Source organism: Dendrobates tinctorius, unplaced genomic scaffold, assembly GCF_039654945.1.
Source record: "Dendrobates tinctorius isolate UK_male_01 unplaced genomic scaffold, ASM3965494v1 ptg000165l, whole genome shotgun sequence".
NCBI classification, from domain to species: domain Eukaryota; kingdom Metazoa; phylum Chordata; class Amphibia; order Anura; family Dendrobatidae; genus Dendrobates; species Dendrobates tinctorius.
The window spans coordinates 18845452-18867245 of record NW_027361832.1 but is presented as its reverse complement, the minus strand read 5'-3'; the positions used below and the strand labels follow the sequence as shown (position 1 = coordinate 18867245).

At 44.2% G+C, this 21794-nt stretch overlaps 1 protein-coding gene across 1 annotated transcript in view; it reads right to left on the bottom strand.

Moving 5' to 3' along the window:
• PSKH2 (protein serine kinase H2) overlaps positions 1–12872 on the bottom strand; it is a 66979-nt gene extending 54107 nt beyond the window's left edge. The window contains exons 1-2 of the mRNA XM_073550548.1: positions 12736–12872; positions 11592–11887 (exon numbers count right to left, since the gene is read on the bottom strand). Of these exons, the coding sequence (XP_073406649.1) occupies positions 11592–11833 (242 nt within the window). The 5' untranslated portion in view covers positions 11834–11887; positions 12736–12872. The remainder of the gene's footprint in view (positions 1–11591; positions 11888–12735) is intronic.
• Positions 12873–21794: the final 8922 nt, after the last annotated feature.

Genomic DNA, 21794 nt, shown 5'->3' with positions numbered 1-21794 from the left:
TGCAAGCATTATGGGAAATCCGACTTTGGCGCTCGTTTTGCCGACCACATGGCCGACTTCATGCTGTGGTCGGGTTTCAGTCGGCGAAACCCGACTCTGGCATAAGCTGGCGACTTATGAATCTGGCCGACCTGTTTCGCTCAACTCTACGGATAACAATACAACTACCTACCTAATATTAGGTAGGTCCTCCACATGCCACCTAACCAGGTCAGCTCAGACCCACCAAGGCATGGACTCTACAGAACCTCTAAAGATATCCTGTAGCAATAAGCACCAAGGCATCAGCAAGGTGGGGTCCCACTGATCAGACATGCATGATGCATCAGTGAGCTTCAGACACCCATGTTGCCAGTGACCCTCCCTTGGATCAACAATGGTTGAACTAAAAACTGCAGTTTAGTAGATGTATTGAGCCAGTCTTCTAGACATCACAAATTGGTCCTTTTGAAAGTCAGATCAGATATATTTTTTTCCACCTTTCAACACATCAACTTTACTGATGAATATATTTCACCTCCCTGACATGTGCCATTGTAACAATCAAAGTTTTTTGCTTCACCTGTCAGTGATTTTAATGTTCGGACTGATCGGTGTATGATCTGGAAGAGAGTGGCTGACTGCCTGCCATTCAGTAGATCAAAAATTTGCAATTGATTTAAGATCAGTTTTTTGCTCTGACAGAATGTGTAATCGCTTTTGACTTTACAGGTTTTTCAATGAAACCTTGACCTGGTTCTGAGGAATCTTAAAACAGAACTGTTCTTTCAACAATTTTTGCATTAATCAATCGATTATTAATTAATAAATCGATTATAAGAAGCTTTGTAATGTACCTTATCAAATAAATCAGATGCCTTCTCCACTCACCAGACACTAGTTCTACCCCTCCCCCTACCTCTTGAACTTGGCATTCACTGTAAAAAAAAAACAGCTCATGTCCATCTTGCTTAGATGGACATGCAGGTGTCAAGGCACACAGCCAATTATATTCTATGGAGAGGGGAGGGAGGAGAAAGAGTGAGAAGCAGGAAAGGATGCAGACAGAGTCAGACAGAAAAATATGATGCAGAGCTGTGTAACAAGTGATTTCCTTTATATCAGAGCTTGATTCAGATTAAGACAGCTCACCTCTGCTGTATAATGTCCTTTATATTGCTGAAGGTTGTGTCTATGAACTAAAAAGTGAATGAAGAGCATGCATTCCCCTCTCTGTGCTGTAATGTCTATAGGAGAAATCACTGCAGTTGGTCTACCCCAACCAGCTCCCAGTAGATTGCAAGTTACAGATAGAGCATGCAGAGAGGAGGAAACTGTTGAGAAAGTAAGATAGGACACATAATGGACAAAAATGGTGTTACTCCTCATGCGCGCACACACAGGACACCTTATTCTGAAAAGTTACTTAATGGGAATGTCAGTAGGATCAGTTATCCTAAGCTGCCTGTGTGAGCATGCAAGTGATAGAAAGGTGAATAAAATTATATTTTAATATCTGTGATCCAATGTGTTATTCCAGAGAAATCTATATTTTTCTTCATATATGTAAATGGGCTGTTAAGATCTATGGGCCGAACATTGAGCTCTCTGGGAATCTGCCTTCAGAGATTATTTTAAATGAAAGGGGGAGTTACCAGTGTGAGACATGTATTGACTGAGTCTTCTCTCCTGATCGCAGAGCAGAGCTGTGACTGTTTACAAATAACACAGTACAGCAGAGCTGAAATGTCTTATTACAAACACAATTGCAGCAACAGTTGTCCTCTCATAGCACTGTCAGCTATGCTGGAGAGCTGTGCCTGATTTCAATTAACATAGAAAAGCAAAACTGGGCTTTGTCTCATTATAAACACATTTACAGTTGTCCTGAGATGGCAACCGAAGCACTATGAGAGGACAACTGCAGCTGCAAATGTGTTTGTAATTAGACATTTCAGTCCTGCTGTGCTGTGTTAGTTATAGTCACACACAGCTCTGCAGTGAGATCAAGAGAGCAGACACAGTCATTACTTATCTCATACTGGTAACTCCCCCTTTTATTTAAAACTAGCTGAAGAGCCCAGGGCTGCCCGGGCATAGTAACTAACTGTGGTTAGTTATAACAAATTATAATTATCCTCCATCCCATAGTCCCGTGCCCATATACCCATCATACATATCCACCATCCCATAGGCCCGTGCCCATATACCCATCATACATATCCTCCATCCCATAGTCGAGTGCCCATATACCCATCACACATCCTCCATCCCATAGTCCCATGCCCATATACCCATCATACATATGCGCCATACCATAGTCGAGTGCCCATATACCCATCACACATCCTTCATCTCATAGTCCCATGCCCATATACCCATCATACATATCCTCCATCCCATAGTTCCGTGCCCATATACCCATCATACATATCCGCCATCTCATAGTCCCGTGCCCATATACCCGTCATACATATCCTCCATCCCATAGTCCAGTGCCCATATACCCATCACACATCCTCCATCCCATAGTCCCATGCCCTTATACCCATCATACATATTCTCCATCCCATAGTCCTGTGCCCACATACCCATCATACATCCTTCATCCCATAGTCCCATGCCCATATACCCATCATACATATTCTCCATCCCATAGTCCCATGCCCATATACCCATCATACATATTCGCCATCCCATAGTCGACTGCCCATATACCATCACACATCCTTCATCTCATAGTCCCATGCCCATATAGCCATCATACATATCCGCCATCCCATAGTCCCGTGCCCATATACCCATCATACATATCCGCAATGCCATAGTCCCATGCCCATATACCCGTCATACATATAGAATCATAGAATCATAGAATCGTAGAGTTGGAAGGGACCTCCTGGGCCATCTGGTCCAACCCCCTGCTCAAAGCAGGATTCGCTAAATCATCCCAGTCAGATGTCTGTCCAGCCTCTGTTTGAAGACTTCCATTGAAGGAGAACTCACCACTTCTCGTGGCAGCCTGTTCCACTCATTGATCACTCTAACTGTCAAAAAGTTTTTTCTAATATCTAATCTGTGTCTCCTCCCATTCAGTTTCATCCCATTGCTTCTAGTCTTTCCTTGTGCAAATGAGAATAAAGTTGATCCTTCTACAATGTGACAGCCCTTTAGATATTTGTAGACAGCTATTAAGTCTCCTCTCAGTCTTCTCTTTTGCAAACTAAACATTCCCAAATCCTGCAACCTTTCCTCATAAGACAGGGTTTGCAGACCGGTCACCATTCTGGTCGCTCTTTTCTGAACTTGCTCCAGTTTGTTGATGTCTTTTTTAAAATGTGGTGCCCAAAACTGGACACAATATTCCAGATGAGGTCTGACCAAAGAGGAGTAGAGGGAAATAATGACTTCACGTGATCTAGACTGTATGCTTCTGTTAATACATCCTAGAATTGCATTTGCCTTTTTTGCTGCTGCATCACACTGTTGACTCATATTCAGTCTGTGATCTATTAGTATACCCAAGTCTTTTTCACATGTGCTGTCACTTAGCCCTATTCCTCCCATTCTATATATGCTTTTTCCATTTTTATTGCCCAGATGTAGTACTTTGCATTTCTCCCTGTTAAAAACCATTCTGTTAGTTGCTGCCCACTTCTCCAGTTTATTTAAATCTTTTTGAATCCTCTCTCTCTCTTCTCTAGTATTAGCTATCCCTCCTAGCTTTGTGTCATCAGCAAATTTAATCAGTTTACCCTCAATTCCTTCATCTATCCTCCATCCCATAGTCCAGTGCCCATATACCCATCACACATCCTCCATCCCATAGTCCCGTGCCCATATACCAGTCATACATACAGTCATATGTAAAAGTTTGGGCACCCCTATTAATGTTAACCTTTTTTCTTTATAACAATTTTGGTTTTTGCAACAGCTATTTCAGTTTCATATATCTAATAACTGATGGACTCAGTTATATTTCTGGATTCAAATGAGGTTTATTGTACTAACAGAAAATGTGCAATCTGCATTTAAACAAAATTTGACCGGTGCAAAAGTATGGGCACCCTTATCATTTTCTTGATTTGAACACTCCTAACTACTTTTTACTGACTTCCTGAAGCACTAAATTGGTTTTGTATCCTCATTAAGCTTTGAACTTCATAGCCAGGTGTATCAAATCATGAGAAAAGGTATTAAAAGTGGCCACTTGCAAGTAGTTCTCCTATTTGATTCTCCTATGAAGAGTGGCATCATGGGCTCCTCAAAACAACTCTCAAATGATCTGAAAGCAAAGATTATTCAACATAGCTTTTCAGGGGAAGGATACAAAAAGTTGTCTCAGAGATTTAACCTGTCAGTTTCCACTGTGAGGAACATAATAAGGAAATGGAAGAACACAGGTACAGTTCTTGTTAAGCCCAGAAGTGGCAGGCCAAGAAAAATATCAGAAAGGCAGAGAAGAAGAATGGTGAGAACAGTCAAGGACAATCCACAGACCACCTCCAAAGACCTGCAGCATCATCTTGCTGCAGATGGTGTCACTGTGCATCGGTCAACAATACAGCGCACTTTGCACAAGGAGAAGCTGTATGGGAGAGTGATGCGAAAGAAGCCGTTTCTGCAAGCACGCCACAAACAGAGTCGCCTGAGGTATGCAAAAGCACATTTGGACAAGCCAGTTACATTTTGGAAGAAGGTCCTGTGGACTGATGAAACAAAGATTGAGTTGTTTGGTCATACAAAAAGGCGTTATGCATGCGCTGTATTGTTGACCGATGCACAGTGACACCATCTGCAGCAAGATGATGCTGCAGGTCTTTGGAGGTGGTCTGTGGATTGTCCTTGACTGTTCTCACCATTCTTCTTCTCTGCCTTTCTGATATTTTTCTTGGCCTGCCACTTCTGGGCTTAACAAGAACTGTACCTGTGTTCTTCCATTTCCTTACTATGTTCCTCACAGTGGAAACTGACAGGTTAAATCTCTGAGACAACTTTTTGTATCCTTCCCCTGAAAAGCTATGTTGAATAATCTTTGTTTTCAGATCATTTGAGAGTAGATTTGAGGAGCCCATGATGCCACTCTTTATAGGAGAATCAAATAGGAGAACTACTTGCAAGTGGCCACTTTAAATACCTTTTCTCATGATTTGATATACCTGGCTATGAAGTTCAAAGCTCAATGAGGTTACAAAACCAATTTAGTGCTTCAGGAAGTCAGTAAAAAGTAGTTAGGAGTGTTCAAATCAAGAAAATGATAAGGGTGCCCATACTTTTGCACCGGTCAAATTTTGTTTAAATTCAGATTGCACATTTTCTGTTAGTACAATAAACCTCATTTGAATCCAGAAATATAACTGAGTCCATCAGTTATTAGATATATGAAACTGAAATAGCTGTTGCAAAAACCAAAATTGTTATAAAGAAAAAAGGTTAACAATAATAGGGGTGCCCAAACTTTTACATATGACTGTATCCTCCATCCCATAGTCCAGTGCCCATATATCCATCACACATCCTCCATCCCATAGTCAACCATTATGACATCATAATGAGCTGCGGGGCTTGCAACCTATGATGACATCAGCGTCGCCATAGCAACCATTATGACATCATAATGAGGGGCGGGGCTTAATACACACACACTTTTTCCCCATTATGTAGATAGGGGCAAAATTGTTTGGTGAATTGGAACACGCAGGGTTAAAATTTCACCTCACAGCATAGCCTACGACACTCTCGGGGTCCAGACGTGTGACTGTGCCAAATTTTGTGGCTGTAGCTGCGACGGTGCGGATGCCAATCCCGGACATACACACAATGGCGGATCTTAATAGGGGCGGATGGGGCGGTCGCCCCGGGCCCAAGGTTTTTTGGGGGCCCAGGGGCAGGGGCGGGCTCAGGCCCGGCGTCAGCACCCGGCGTACCCGGGCAAGTGCCGGGGCCCTGGCGTGACGGAAGGGCCCACACACGGTGACACACTGTCTGACTGCTGGGGAACGCGACCTTGAATCTGAATCAGTGGCGCCGGCAGGAGACGCGTGCCATTAGCCAATCGCAGTCCAGCAGCAGCCCAGGAGTGTCGTTTGATTGGTGGAGACCGTGGAGAGCTCCCCTCCCCTGTCTCTTGTCACGTGTGCGACGCAGGGAGGAAGTGACGAGGCGGAGACAGGACGGGGCGGAATGAGGAAGCAGGAGATTGTGAAGCGTGCTGCGCGCCTCTCTCTGGACATGGAGGGACCAGGCGGTGACCGGACATCAGCGACGGGCGGCGCACTGTCGCACATCTCCTGACCTGAGTCCTGACACCTAGTGAGTGGCTGGCGCTGCGGCTCGCTGAGTGAGGCTCATCAGTCCTTGCTCCAACTCCAAGACAGTGAGTGGTGGTGCCGGCGGCTCCTGCTGCAGCAGCTCCAGCTGGCAGTGGCACCCGGGCCCAGGCGCTCAGTGAGGCTCCTCGCTCCGGCGGCTCCTGCTGCAGCAGCTTCCAATCCACTGACTGCCGCACCGGACACTGGCAGCTGATCTCCTGATACAGGTCAGAAAAATAGTGTGCATTTTATCTGTGCAATGAGCCAGGGTTCATACTCCTTGAGACAGTCAACAGCGACTACAAGCTGTGGTCCTATTTCAGACCTGAACAACAGTGCAAATTAAACCAAGCGAAGGCAAAAAAAAGCAATCTAGTAAGTAACACTTTTTTATTCCCGCCGAGCAAAATATATGGTGTGGAAAACTGGATCACAGGATGAAGGGGGTGAGTGGGGGCTTCACAGGATGAAGGGGGGATGAGTGGGGGCTTCACATGATGAAGGGGGGTGAGTGGGGCTGCACATGATGAAGGGGGGTGAGTGGGGCTGCATATGATGAAGGGGGGGTGACTGGGGGCTGTATATGATGAAGGGGGGTGACTGGGGGCTGTATATGATGAAGGGGGTGACTGGGGGCTGTATATGATGAAGGGGGGGTGACTGGGGCCTGTATATGATGAAGGGGGGTGACTGGGGGCTGTATATGATGACGGGGGGTGACTGGGGGCTGTATATGATGACGGGGGGGTGACTGGGGGCTGTATATGATGACGGGGGGTGACTGGGGCCTGTATATGATGAAGGGGGGTGACTGGGGGCTGTATATGATGACGGGGGGGTGACTGAGGGCTGTATATGATGACGGGGGGTGACTGGGGGCTGTATATGATGAAGGGGGTGACTGGGGGCTGTATATGATGACGGGGGGTGACTGGGGGCTGTATATGATGACGGGGGGTGACTGGGGGCTGTATATGATGAAGGGGGGTGACTGGGGTTGTACAGGATGAAGGGGGTGAGTGGGGGCTTCACAGGATGAAGGGGGATGAGTGGGGGCTTCACATGATGAAGGGGGGTGAGTGGGGCTGCACATGATGAAGGGGGGTGAGTGGGGCTGCATATGATGAAGGGGGGGTGAGTGGGGCTGCACATGATGAAGTGGGGGATAAGTGGGGCTGCACATGATGAAGTGGGGGATAAGGGGGACTGCACATGATGAATTAAGGGGTAAGTGGGACTGCACATGATGAATTAAGGGGTAAGTGGGACTGCACATGATGAATTAAGGGGTAAGTGGGACTGCACATGATGAATTAAGGGGTAAGTGGGACTGCACATGATGAATTGGGGGTAAGGGGAACTGCACATGATGAATTAAGGGGTAAGTGGGACTGAACATGATGAATTGGGGGTAAGAGGGACTGCACATGATGAATTGGGGGTAAGGGGGACTGCACATGATGAATTGGGGGTAAGGGGGACTGCACATGATGAATTGGGGGTAAGATGATGTGGGGGTAAAATTAACTGCACATGACGATGGGGGAGTGGGGCTGCACATGAAGTTGGGGGGGAAGGGGACTGCACATGATAAAATGGATGGGGGGATAAGGGGCTGCAAATGATGAAGCGGCACTGCAGATGAAGTGAGTGGGTGATAGGGGACTGCAATGGATGAAGTAAGGGGACTTCAAATTAAAGTGGGGACATTAAAGTGGATCCCCTATGGCCAGGATCACGTTGGGCGATTTTGTGCGTATTGGCCGTAGGCCTACAGCTTATGTGAAACGTCTTTTTAGGCCATGTCCACACGTGGTGGAATGGTGGCGGGTTTTCCGTATGGACCCGCAGCAAACCAAGTGCTGCGGTCCGTACGGCTGTCAATTCCCGCACGGGGACCGCAGCGCTCAGGTGGGAAGGGGGGTACAGGGGCCCAGGTTTTATGAACAGCCCCGGGCCCATAGTCCACTTAATCCGCCACTGCATACACACACACACATACACACACACACACACACTTGAGCTTTATATATTAGACTAGCTGAAGAGCCCGGCACTGCCCGGGCATAATAACTAACTGTGGTTAGTTATAGCAAATTATAATTATCCTCCATCCCATAGTCCCGTGCCCATATACCCATCATACATATCCACCATCCCATAGGCCCGTGCCCATATACCCATCATACATATCCTCCATCCCATAGTCGAGTGCCCATATACCCATCACACATCCTCCATCCCATAGTCCCATGCCCATATACCCATCACACATCCTCCATCCCATAGTCCCATGCCCATATACCCATCATACATATTCGCCATCCCATAGTCGAGTGCCCATATACCCATCACACATCCTTCATCTTATAGTCCCATGCCCATATACCCATCATCCATATTCTCCATCCCATAGTCCCGTGCCCATATACCCGTCATACATATCCTCCATCCCATAGTCCCGTGCCCATATACCCGTCAAACATATACTCCATCCCATAGTCAAGTGCCCATATACCCATCACACATCCTTCATCCCATAGTCCCGTGCCCATATACATATCCGCCATCCCATAGTCCCATGCCCATATACCCGTCATACATATCCTCCATCCCATAGTCCAGTGCCCATATACCTATCACACATCCTCCATCCCATAGTCAACCACGGGCTTGCGACCTATGATGACATCAGCATCGCCATGGCAACCATTGTGACATCATAATGAGGGGTGGGGCTTGATACGCACACACTGCTTCCCCAGTATGCAAATAGGGGCATTATGACATCACAATGAGGGGCGGGGCTTGACGCACACACACTTTTTCCCCCATTATGTAGATAGGGGCAAAATTGTTTGGTGAATTGGAACGCGCGGGGTTAAAATTTCACCTCACAACATAGCTTAGGACGCTCTCGGGGTTCAGACGTGTGACTGTGCCAAATTTTGTGGCTGTAGCTGCGACTGTGCGGATGCCTATCCCGGACATACACACACACATACATACACACATACACACATACATACACACATACATACACACACTTTGAGCTTTATATATTAGATAAGCTCTGGCAGCAGATCATTAGGGAGATCTGTGTCTGAAACATAGATCTTAACATCTCATTTAAATACTAAGAAAAATTTAAACTTCTCTGGAATAAGACATCAAATCACAGCTAAAAAGGTGTCATTTTATTAAGCTTTCTATGACCTGCCTTCCCTTGTAGACGGCTTAGGAAGGTTGAACCTATTGACATATTCCCTTTAAAAAATATGTTAAAACCTTGGTTTTTAACCACTAGCTTTAAAGGATAGCTAGTTGGCCTCTTAAACATACAACCATTTTCTATAAAATAATTTAGAAATAAAATATAAACACTGGTTAAACAAGTAAACAATATTTCTATAATTCTCAGAAACTATGAAAACTATTTTAATTATTGTATCACAGATCATAAAGCCTGCTCTACAGCATCATTACTAGAAGGAAACTTAGCAACAGTATACATGATGTCTATGAGCCATCAACAGCATGCTTGATGTTTGAGTGACTATTCACTTTCCGACATCGGGTGTAATAGTACGCCGATGTTGGACTCCCTCCCTTTGACGTGGGCTCTGGCTTTGAGCCCACATCTTTTTCAGCACATGTCAGCTGTTTTTTGAACAGCTGACATAAGCCTCTAACAGCTGCGGGTGGAATCGCGATCCACCCACAGCTGTTAACTAGTTAAATGCCGCAGTCAATCTCTGACAGCGGCATTTAACTCGGGCAAGCGTGCCAGGAATCCTGTCTATTGGAGACCCCGTCACGTGATCGCGAGTCACCAATGGGTTGGCATGATAAGAGGTCTCCAGCAGACCTCTATGGTTGTCATAGCCAGATTGCTATGAACGCTGCCCGGTGGTCGGCACTCATAGAAAGTGAGCATTTCAGCTACATACATGCGATCTGATCATCGCCGGTATGTAGCAGAGCCAATCAAAGTACTGCAGCTTCTAATCTCCCATGGAGACTATTGAAGTATGCAAAAAGTAAAAAAAAAAGTTTTAAAAAATATTAATGAAACAAAAAATCATAAAAGTTCAAATCACCCCCTTTGCCCCAATAAAAAAACAATAATCGCCCGATCTAGCAGCAAAAAAAAAAAAGAATTGACCTGATCGTTACACAGCGTAATGAGAAAAAAAAAGTCAAAATGCCAGACTTACGTTTTTTTGGACACCCCAACATTGCATTCAAATGCGATGACAGGTGATCAAAAGATCATATCTAAACCAAAATGGTATCATTAAAAATGACAGCTCAGCACACAAAAAATAAGCCCTCACCCAACTCGAGATCACGAAAAATGGAGACGCTACAAGTATCAGAAAATGGCGCAGTTTTTCTTTTTTAAACAAATCGTGGAATTTTTTTTCGCAACTTAGATAAAAAAGATCCTAGATATGTTTGGTGTCTATGAACTCGTAATGACCTGGAGAATTATAATGGCAGGACAGTCTAGCATTTAGTGAACATGGTAAAAAAAAACAAAAAAAAAACAACTGTGGGATTGCACTTTTTTTTGCAATTTCACCGCACTTGGAATTTTTCTCCCATTTACCAATACACGATATGGTAAAACCAATGGTGTCATTCAAAAGTACAACTCGTCCTGCAAGAAATTAAGCTTTCACATGGCCTTTTTTTGACAAAAAATAAAAAAGTTATGGCTCTGGAAAGAAGGGGAGCAAAAAATGAAAATGCAAAAATAAAAATACCTCTTGTCGTTAAGGGGTTAAGGGTGCAATGGAACCCACTTGCTTACTTTTATTAGGACAACTAAATTAATTGTCAAACTCCCTGTTTGTGAATCTCTCAGTGAATTTGGGAGTTTTTCCTTTTGAAACCATCCCTGATTTTGCTTTGTTTTTTTTTTTTGTTTTTGTTTTTGTTTTTTTTTAAATCTGCATCTAAAACTGCATGTGTGATTTCAGCTTAGAAATTACTAAGTACGGTTCTTTTTAACGTGGGCCAGAGCAAGCAAAATCATAACATGTCTTGAACCATCTTGAGGAACGCTTGATGTGCATGCTGAGGAACACTTTACATATCACTTGCAAGAATACATGCCTTCAAGCTTAGACTTCAGGTCATACTGGTTGGAACTGTGCCCTAAAATTTAAAAAAAATCAGACAGTGGTCATCTGATTTGCAACCAACAGATGACTGAAGGCACGCTTACATATAGAGACAAGTAAGCAAGTATTTGTACAGAATAGAAAGTTTTCAAAGCATCTTGAAGTTGCTCACCTGGCTGTTACTCTGGGGTCAAACTTTGCACGGTATCTGGCCACTTGATTCTTTTTTTCTTCAATGTCCCTATCTCTTTTAGGCTCTTCTTGCAATCCCCAAAATTCAGCTTTGCATTTCACTGGTTCACCACAGAACTGAACAGGGACCATGGCACGGATCAGCTTGACATAGTAAGGGTTCTTCTTGAGAGGAGGTTCCATGGGCTCTGGGAGCACCTTACTGCTGACTACGCACCCCATCTCAGGAAGACAGGAGTAAAACGAGGAGACTGGGACCCATCACCATCCAGTTGCCTAAGGCAAAAAGAAGAGAGATTGTCCTGATCAGCTAAATCAGCTCCTCCTACACACTGTCCATGACAACCTCTGATAGCTAAGTACATAGTGTGTGACACATAGACCTGTAGTTGGAAGTAGTGGAGCAGAACGTAGCTAACCTCAGATGAAGCTTAAACTTCATTAACTGAGAGATCTTTTTCAGACAGGATAAATGTTACTACATGTACTTATGCAACATATCTCCAGCTGCAGAAAAGTTTCATGAGGTTGTTTTATTCTGTCTTTTAAGTATGAAGATTTTAAGTTATGGACCTGGTACACCTGCAGTAAAAAGTTCTAAATTGTAGCAGTTGGTTCTACTACTCGGGATGCAATCCATGTTCATTATGAATGTATCTGCAATGGCCTGAATAAGGGTAATGTTCAAAAAAATACCCCAAGACACATCAGAGGAAATGTCTGCTTGAGCCTTGGCCAAACACATATAATATTTATCTACAAAACGTTGGCCGAATTAGCCAAATTTGATTGAATTTGCTGAAAATCTGGTAACAATACACATAGGTTTTAAAATGACCAAAAGGTGGCCATATACTTTCAACAGCTTCCATCCAGATCAATCCATTTCCTCCTCTATATACATGCACACTTATTTTGGCTTAGCATTCATGTGTTTTCAATGGGGATGGGGGATTATGCGGCAGGCACTTTGGCTGCAGGTATTGTCCCCTGAAAACAAAAAAGGTAAGGCTTGCTGCAGTTTAACATGTCCAATGCCTTTTTTTTCCCTTACAAAGTTTGTGTGTATTTATTCACACATCCCATTCAACCCACTGGATGGGAAACAGAACACCACCACTTACCTGGCGACAGCCGTTGCTCTTCTTTTGAATAGCTGGTGTGGTGCAACGCATGCAGCACCAGCCCAACTAATCAAAGGAGAAACCACAGAAGCTGGCAGGTAAGAGTCAGTGCTCCAGAGAAAAGAAAGTGAACCAGCTTATCAGGTGTTGAAAACCTTAATCCTAGGAACAGACCACACTCCTATGTAGTGTTCCAATGAAAAATAATGAAATAAATCCTTAGTCCAACCACAATGATCGAGCAATACAATCTTTATTTCTAGTAATGAAACATGTTCCAGAAGAGTAACATTGTAGGAAAATGAGGTTCAAAACCTATGGGTTTCGAAACTCTTAGATTTTGAGCCTTATTTTCCTACGATGATACTCTTGTGACTTGACTAAGCATCCGTTTTAAGAGGCGTTTTCCCTCCTCGTGCAGCGGCCACAAACCGCTGATGTAACTGATGGAATGAGATTGATTTGCACCAATTCTATCCCTGACATATATATTGAATGAATGTCTGCCAAACACCTAATACATTAGATTACACTGCTTCTAAACCTGATTCCAGACCACAAACAAACCAGACTCATCGAGAGGAATAAATAATGGGGAGGGTTTGTATAGTACATGGAAACATTTGAGCACACAATGACTAAAGGTGATAATTAGTGCAAGAGAAAACATTGCTGCGCTTCGTAGAAATCAAGTAGATACACCTCTGATTTTTCTATGGAAGGCCAGATGTACAGGATGACTTGGTAGCTTTGGAAAATTCTTCCATTTTTCCTTTTCATTAGTTTTTAGAGATATTCACCAATATAGAATAATGTTTGGTGAAAACAGTAAAAAATAAAAACCTAGATAAAACAAATATCATACAATCAATCACAGCTCCCTGTATACCTTGTATGTACATGCTGACGTACGCAACTATAAACTATACGGTTAAAACAACAACAACAAAAATGTGGCAAAGGGTATATTAAAGAGCAGACTGCATTTTCCTACAACGTCCAAAACAATAAATATCTCTTTGTTAGATTTGGAAATGGACATTTTTTGGCATCTATTAGGACCATATGAGCTCAAGGACCAGTTCAGAGTATGTGGTGTGAAGAGAACCTGAATTATACAATAAAAGAAGCCATTGTATAAAGAAATGGCAGCAACAGAAAAAATGGTTTATTCCTCTAGGAATAGTTTGGGATTTTTTCTCTCGGATTTAGAGTTGATGGCTGATTACATTCTGTGTCACTTCTTGACTTCGCAAGCACACAGAACTGTAGACTCACGGATAAGTGATAATTAGTCTTAGTAGGAAGCCGAATGTGTGGGGCACATGTGTAATCACTTTTCTTATTCTCCTTGCATACATGCAGTCTCTGACACTATCCCTAGATCCGATTGCACCCTCATATACAGCTGTTAGCATGAAGGGAAGCTATAGGTTCCTCCTACAGAATTTAAAGACCTCAACCCCCAACCAGGTACAGGGCGCAGTTCACATGTCTATTATTTACACTACCTGCATCATCAACAACAAACAGGTCACATGAATATCGACAGAGCAGGATCGTCTGGTTCCACTATTGTTTTTCACTCCTTTTTTTTCCAAGTTTTTCTATTCTACATTCTTGATGGTTTCAAATGCACAGCATAGTTTTTTTAACCCGTTTTCTCGACACAAGGTATATTCTTTTGGAACTTCTCTCCTTTATGACCTACAAACATAGATCAATCAGTCAGGAAAATTAAGATAAATGAAAGTATTTTTTTTTTTTAAATCTTAAAAAGACATTTTTAAAAAAATTTAAATGGAACCTATCAGGTCTGAGAACGCTATGAACTTACAGATTCAGGGTAAATCTGCAGGTTTATAACGTTATGAAGGTGCCCAGTTGCTGTAGTGAATGTGTAAGACCTTGGAGAAAATGAACTTTATTCTTCCCAGGAGCCGACGGCTTTCAGTCATGCAGGCCGGAGCAATTACTGTCACAACTCACAGAGCAGCGGCTGTAACCATGCCCCGGCACTGACTGACAGCCGGCCCAGCAGCGCATCAGTACAGAGCCGGCTGTCAGTAAGTTCAGGGATGTGCTTATTAAACAGGCTTCCACCTTTAAGTGAATGATCACAGAACCCTTCTGAGACATTATACCTGCCTACTTTATTAGGAAAGATTGCGTTTGGCTCCAATCATTCCTTTTTTAACGAGTTGTTTAATTTTTCACCTATTTTATTATTTTTTTATTCTTATTACAAATGAGCACCTGAACTGATGAAAAATGTGTTGAAAATTTGTCAAGCGAGTCTGCCATGAATTAACTTGTGGATTTGACTGTGATTTCATGAAATTACTGTAAGCGGATTTTAATGGAGGAATTGGACATGAAGTGAGTTGCAGCAAAACTCATGCCTCGTCTGCTGACCCCTGACCAGGGACACACAATCGCCTGGATGCAAATGGAGAGTACGTCGAAGGAGGCTGAAGATTCAAAATGTACAAATAAATACACTATTTTATTTTTAATTGCTCTGGTTTGCATGTTGCAACCATTGATATACTTTTTTTTTCCCCAAAAAGACACGAAACTTTATAGCTACACGTTTTTTGTAAGAATCAAGCAAAACAAAATAGGTGAAAATTTGAAACACGCGTTAAAAAACAATCAGTGGAGCCAAAAACAAACTTCCCCAATAACGTCGGCTGGAATGCTGATTCAGAAGGGTTACCCGATCATTCACCTAGTGGTGAAAGCCTGTACTACTAGTACCCCTGCCTCCAGAAGGCGATGCCAAGTTATTTTATTATTTTATTTTGGCTTATTGCATTATCATTATTGTTTTTGTCTTATTAACTTCATACAAAAAAGAGAAACATTATTCCTATACTGATATTACAAATTCTCATCCTTACTACTATACAGGAAAATCTTAAAATTCTTCCTCATAGAATATGATTAGTATTGACAATTTCGATGGTTAATCTGTATATTTCAACAAAGATGAAAGTGACAAGTTGATGATTGGCAACTTACCAACACTGTTGCTAACTAACTCCATTCATGGGTCATCCAATAATAAATTTATAGTCTTCCTCATTTATGCATCAACCTTACATCTTTATTGGTTATGTTACAAGCTCTAACTTGGACCGCAAGGACATCATTTTGCTGCCTATGACATTATCATCACTGTATGGACTTTTTCAAATGTGGCAGGCACAGGTATTTAAATGAGACCACAAAAAAAGGAAAAATCCAACAGACGTGGGAAAAATAGGTAAATGTTCTCCGCATGTTTGAGTGGGGTTCCTCCTGGTACTCCGGTTTCCTCCCATATGCCAACATACGGGTAAGGAATCTAAATTGGGACAGTGATTAATTAATGGTGCTACATAAGTAAGTAAAATAAATAAAAAGAATATTAGCACATGACTTTATTTGTGACCATTAAAAACAGACAGTAAAAATCCACATGAGAGATATACACTGGTAGTGAAAAACGGACCCAGGTCTACTCGTGTCTGGACTAAGAGAGGTTAGGCTCGAAATGCCTGTGTCAATTTCTCACTATCCCTGTATGTCTCTCATGTGAATTTTTATTCCTTGTTTTTAATGATTGCAAATAAATTCATGTTTTAATATACTTACGAAGGGTCGGACAGGGGTGTCTGGGGCCTACCAGGGGAATAGACTCTAGGGGCCCACCTGTATGGCTATATGCAAATATCTGTCCGTCGTTATCCCCATTACACTGTGTTCCAAATTATTATGCAAAAAATATTTCCTCATATTTTCTCTAAATTACCTATATGAATTGCAGTCATTGTTATTTTCCAGTCATCTAATATTCTAGTATAATTGCAATGTTTTTGAACAAACTGCCTATGAAAACAGTATATTTTTAAAAATAAGAAACACTCAAAATGCAAGTTCCAAATTATTATGCACAGCAGAGTTTTCAACCTTTTTATTTTATTTTGAACAAAACAATGGTGAATTGTGAAGTTATAAGCATTATCAGCTTATTACAAAATGAAATCAAACAGTTTTCAAGTCAAAACTTTATTCTAGGTGATGTTACATTTGCACATAGGACCCCTTGTTCGAAAGAAGCTTCTGAACTCTCTCGTCCATTGAATTTGTCAGTTTTTGGATGGTTTGTGCTTCAATTGTTTTGCATGTGGACAGAATACCCTCCCAGAGCTGTGAACTGCCTCCCGCCATCATAGACACTCCTTTTGATGATGCTCCAGTGGTTCTCAATGGGGTTGAGGTCAGGGGAAGATGGTGGCCACACCATAAGTTTGTCCTCTTTTATGCCCATAGCAGCCAGAGATGCAGATGTGTTATTTGCAGCATGAGACGGTGCATTATCATGCATGAAAATGATCTTCCTGCGGAAAACACGGTTCTTCCTCTTGAACCATGGCAGGAAGTGCTGTTTTAGAAACTCCACATAGATTATGGAGTTCATCTTTACCTCTTCAGGGATCCTAAAGGGGCTGACAATCTCTCTCCTCATGATTCCAGCCCAAAACATTACTCCACCTCCTCCTTGTTGGTGCCTTAGCCGTGTTTTCATGGGGTGTCCATCAACCAGCCATCCTCCACTCCATCCATCTGGACCATCGAGCGTTGCACGGTACTCATCAGTGAACAAAACAGTTTGGAAGTCAGTCTTCATGTATCGTTTGGCCCACTGGAGCCGTTTCTGCTTGTGTGCAGTGGATAGAGGTGGTCGACAGGATGGCTTACGCACAGCTGCAAACCTCTGAAGCACCCTGCATCTTGTTGTTCGGGGGACATTGGAGGCACCAGCAGCTTCAAAAACTTGTCTGCTGCTATGACAAGGCATTTTTGCAGCTGCTCTTTTAACCTGATGCAATTGCCTGTTGGAAAGAGTCCTCAATTTTTCCTTATCAGCACGCACACGTGTGTGCTGGGAATCAGCTACATACTTCTTGATTGTGCGATGATCACGATGACGTGTCTTGGCAATGTTGATTGTAGTCATGCCTTGACCTAAATACTCCACAATTTGTTGCTTCTCAGCAGCCGACACATCCTTTTTCTTTCCCATTTTGGCAAAAAATGTAGGCTGCTTAATAATGTGGAACAGCCTTCTTAAGTAGTCTTGCCTTTATTTGGACACACCTGCCAAACTAATTTGCACAGGTATCTGCAATTGCTTTCAGTGATATAAAGAGCCCTGACACACATCACCATCAATGAATTTAAATGACAAACAAAAAAATTCTAACCTTATCACTCCTAAACTCTTTTTGCATAATAATTTGGAACACAGTGTATAGTGGAGTATTGACTGTACTGTGCACCCCCATAACTGGGATGTATAATTACGGCAGTTTACATTAATGGGGTTCTTTGGTTAAAACAAGTTATCATTAGTGATGAGCAAGTATACTCGTTGCTCGGGTCTCACAGAGCATGCTCGGGTGTCCTCTGAGTATTTTGGCGAGCTCAGAGATTTAGATTTCCGTCTCAGCTGTATGATTTGCGACTTGTAGACAGCCTGAATACATGTGGGAATTCCCTAACAAGCAGGCATTCGTCACATATTCAGCCTGTCCAGCAGCCGCAAATCATGCAGCTGAGACAACGAAAACTAAATCTCCGAGCACGCCAAAACACTCGAAGGACACCCGAGCAACGAGTATACTCGAAAATCACTAATTATCATTCATCCATGGGCTCCACAGGATAGGTGATCTCTAAGGTCCGACCATTAAGAACTACACTGATAGGATGAAAGGGGAAGTTTTTTCCCTGACAGGACACATCCCCATTTTAAAATGCAGCTGCAGGTAGATGTCTGACAAAATTTTATTGACAAAAAAGAACCAAAAAGACAGATAAGGTTATTAAAAAGTGGGAAACCAAAAAATTGACACCGGGAACCCACTACTACGGGAGAGGTACGGCGCCTGCGCACTGCAGTATTCTGCTCTGCCCTCAACAGGGAAGAGCAGTGCGCCTGCGCAGGAGCCACGACAGGCAGCAAAGAAGAGGACATCATCGTTAGAAGATGGGAGGCGCCAGACCGCAACACCCATTGGACCAATACCGGACCGCCCCCCCGGTGAGTATAATATAACTCATTTTTCTTATCTTTCAGGTTACATTATAGAATGCTGTAGATAAACCCCTGATGACAGTGCCGGCAGCTGATACTCAAAAAATGGGAGATAAAGGGTTAGTCAGGGGAGACAAACAGTACATTAAATGCAAAGGATATAACAACGTTTCAGATGGCGGCAGTTCATTAGCATAGATGTAAGGCAGTCCTTAAACTGCAGCTCCTACTGTGAACTCAATTGCGCCGCAATAGCTGGCGCGGTGTCCTCAATAGTGGGGTCAGGTAGACGATAATACCCCGTCTTCTGGTAACAGTGGTCAGTCTCCGGTACCTTCCACTGCCCCTTGTCCACATACTGCTGTGGATATTAAAGGCACGGGCCACAGACAGGTATGAGCCCAATGTGGCTCCTTAACTGTCTTAACTGATGTAGTGAGGTCACAAAGGTCAGGACAACTATTCTGTGTCCACATCAGGGTGTGTGTGTCAGTCCTGTGTGGTTTCTCTTAGGCAGTGCATGTGCAGTACTCACGGTCAGGTCGTGTACGGCATCTGGTACTCTCTGGCTGTCACTGGACACACACAGCTGGTTCCCGCTGTTGTAGGCAGGCGACGTTGGTCTGCCTGGCGGTGGTACTCCCGGCCAGAGCACTCCTCTCTTGGTCTGTGGTGACACCCGGCTCAGCTCCACTCTGGGTGCACGACTCTGCACGGCTCTCACTGCTGGCATGGCTCTGCTTCTCTGACACGGCTCTCCCTGCTGACACAGCTCTGCTTTGATGGCACGGCTCTGCTCTGCAGGCGATGGGGGCTCCTTCTATATAGCCCATCGCCACACCAGGACACTCTGATGGGGAATCAGAGCACGCTGCTCACCGCTCTGCGCGCTGCCCTCTGCATTGCTCTGTGACGGCGCCAGACTAACTCTTTTGGCGTGCTTTCTACTTTCATCTGCCGGCTGCCGCATGCCCTTTTCTGACTCTCCCTGCCCCCTCCTGTCAGCAGGAAACACTGTCTCTCACAGGCTTCTCTCATGCATGAGAGGGAGGTCCGCCCCACTCAGACCTCCCCCCGGGAACAAAAGATGAAGCCCTTCTAGTTCCGGACCAGGCATGCAGGTACCCGAGGTCCGGTCTATCTCCTTACACATGCATCGTGGACCCCATATAGCCATCCTGGCCCCCCGTGTGTATCCATCCTGGCCCCCCATATAGCTCATATAGGAGGCTGAGATTGTGATGCATCATGTATAAACGACAAACCAATGCTATTGTGATGGCAAATGATGGGATCATGGGGATGGGTTGGAGCACTCACCCAGAAAAATGTATTGCACTTTAGAAGCAGCCCACACAGGGTTAGAGAGCGCTTCCAGGGAGGGTGTCACCACACAGCCGGCATTACAGGACAGGACAGTGGGAGTCGGGAGAGCAGAGCCCGGTGTCACCTGGCACCACTGCTATAGCCAGCAACAGAGAAAGCGGCAAAGCAGAGCACGGTGTGTGTCACCTCCCACAAAGAATGTCAATGTCCTTATGGGTCGCCCTCCCAGGGCTGTGGGGTACTCGGTACCGGGCCGGTCTCTCAGATGTCACAGCAGCGGTGACCCACTCCGTGGCCCTGGGCGCCCATGTAAAAGGGGTTGAGTTGGGAATAAAGTTTATAGGTGAATGATTCGTGACGCCACTTGTGGTGTTCGGCAAGGGAGGTGTTAAGCCGATGCTGCATGCAGATCCTCTGGGACTGATGGTGTAGTGCAGCTATGATGTTGTAGCCCTCCACAGGCAGGGCTGTAGTCCCAGGGCAGTGTAGCTGAATGTATAGGAAGAGGGTGCAGTGTTTGGCACAGAGATGTAGCAGTGCTGAGGATGTTGCAGGAAGGAGGCAAGGACACAACAGGGTGCAGTTTCTTTACCTTTACTTGGCAAACACAGTCCAGGGTCCTGGTTACAGATGGCACAGGAGCAGGCTAGCCTGGAAGCAACTCCGGAATCTCTCTATCAGATGGGTTGTGTAGTCTCCTTCCTAGCACTGGCTTGAGGTACATGCAGTACTGTGTTACACTGAAGTTCCTCCTTCTTATCTTCTCTTAGAACTACCTCGTATGGCAGACAGCTGTAGCCCTCTATCTCTCTTGGCTCACCAGTCGCTGCTGTGCCTCCGAGTCTTAGGTGGGAATAGAGCATTTACAGCTTCCTATTCCTCTTGTTTCTGTTGCAGGACCTTCAGTATCTATACAACCGTGGAGACCAGGCTCCAGATCATGCGCTATCACTGGGAGGGAGCTCTCTATCCTCAGCTCAACCTCCAGCTTCTCTCCACACGTCTACACTCGTTGACCTCCTCACACTAACTAACTATTTCCCTTCCTGGCTCTCAGAGCGCGCTCCTCCCCCAATCCTGGTCCAGAGCTCCCTCTGCTGGCCTGGAGTTGGAACCGTGTTGCATGAAAATGATTAACTGTTAGAGAGACCCTTCATTGCCTCCAAGCTTGGCATCACCCTCCCTGGAGGAAGGAAATGCCATTGTGGCGACCATACTCCTGGGGGCGCCACACTTATCATGTGAGACAGTACGTGCGTGCGACACTGCATAAACTTCAGACGCACTTTTTAAGGACCCCCACGTCCTATTCTCTCTCTCATTGGGGCCCACTGGGCATTTCCCCGCTATCCGTCAGGCCATACCAACCCTGTACTCACCTATTCTTCCTGCGGACGCTGGATTCTTCCTATTTCTACCATACTCATTACCCAGGAGTGGGTCTGCAGTCTGTGTATCAGTTTTATTTGATTGATTATATTAAAAGTCAGTCATTAGGCTCAACCTCTGATTTTATAGTTATTGTAATTCTGGCTTCATTTTGCATTTCTGTGATTGTTTCCTGGATACAACGTAAGGATGATATAACAGCAATTGTTACCTATCTACTACAAATACAGAAACCAGACATTTTTTTTCAATTAATGTG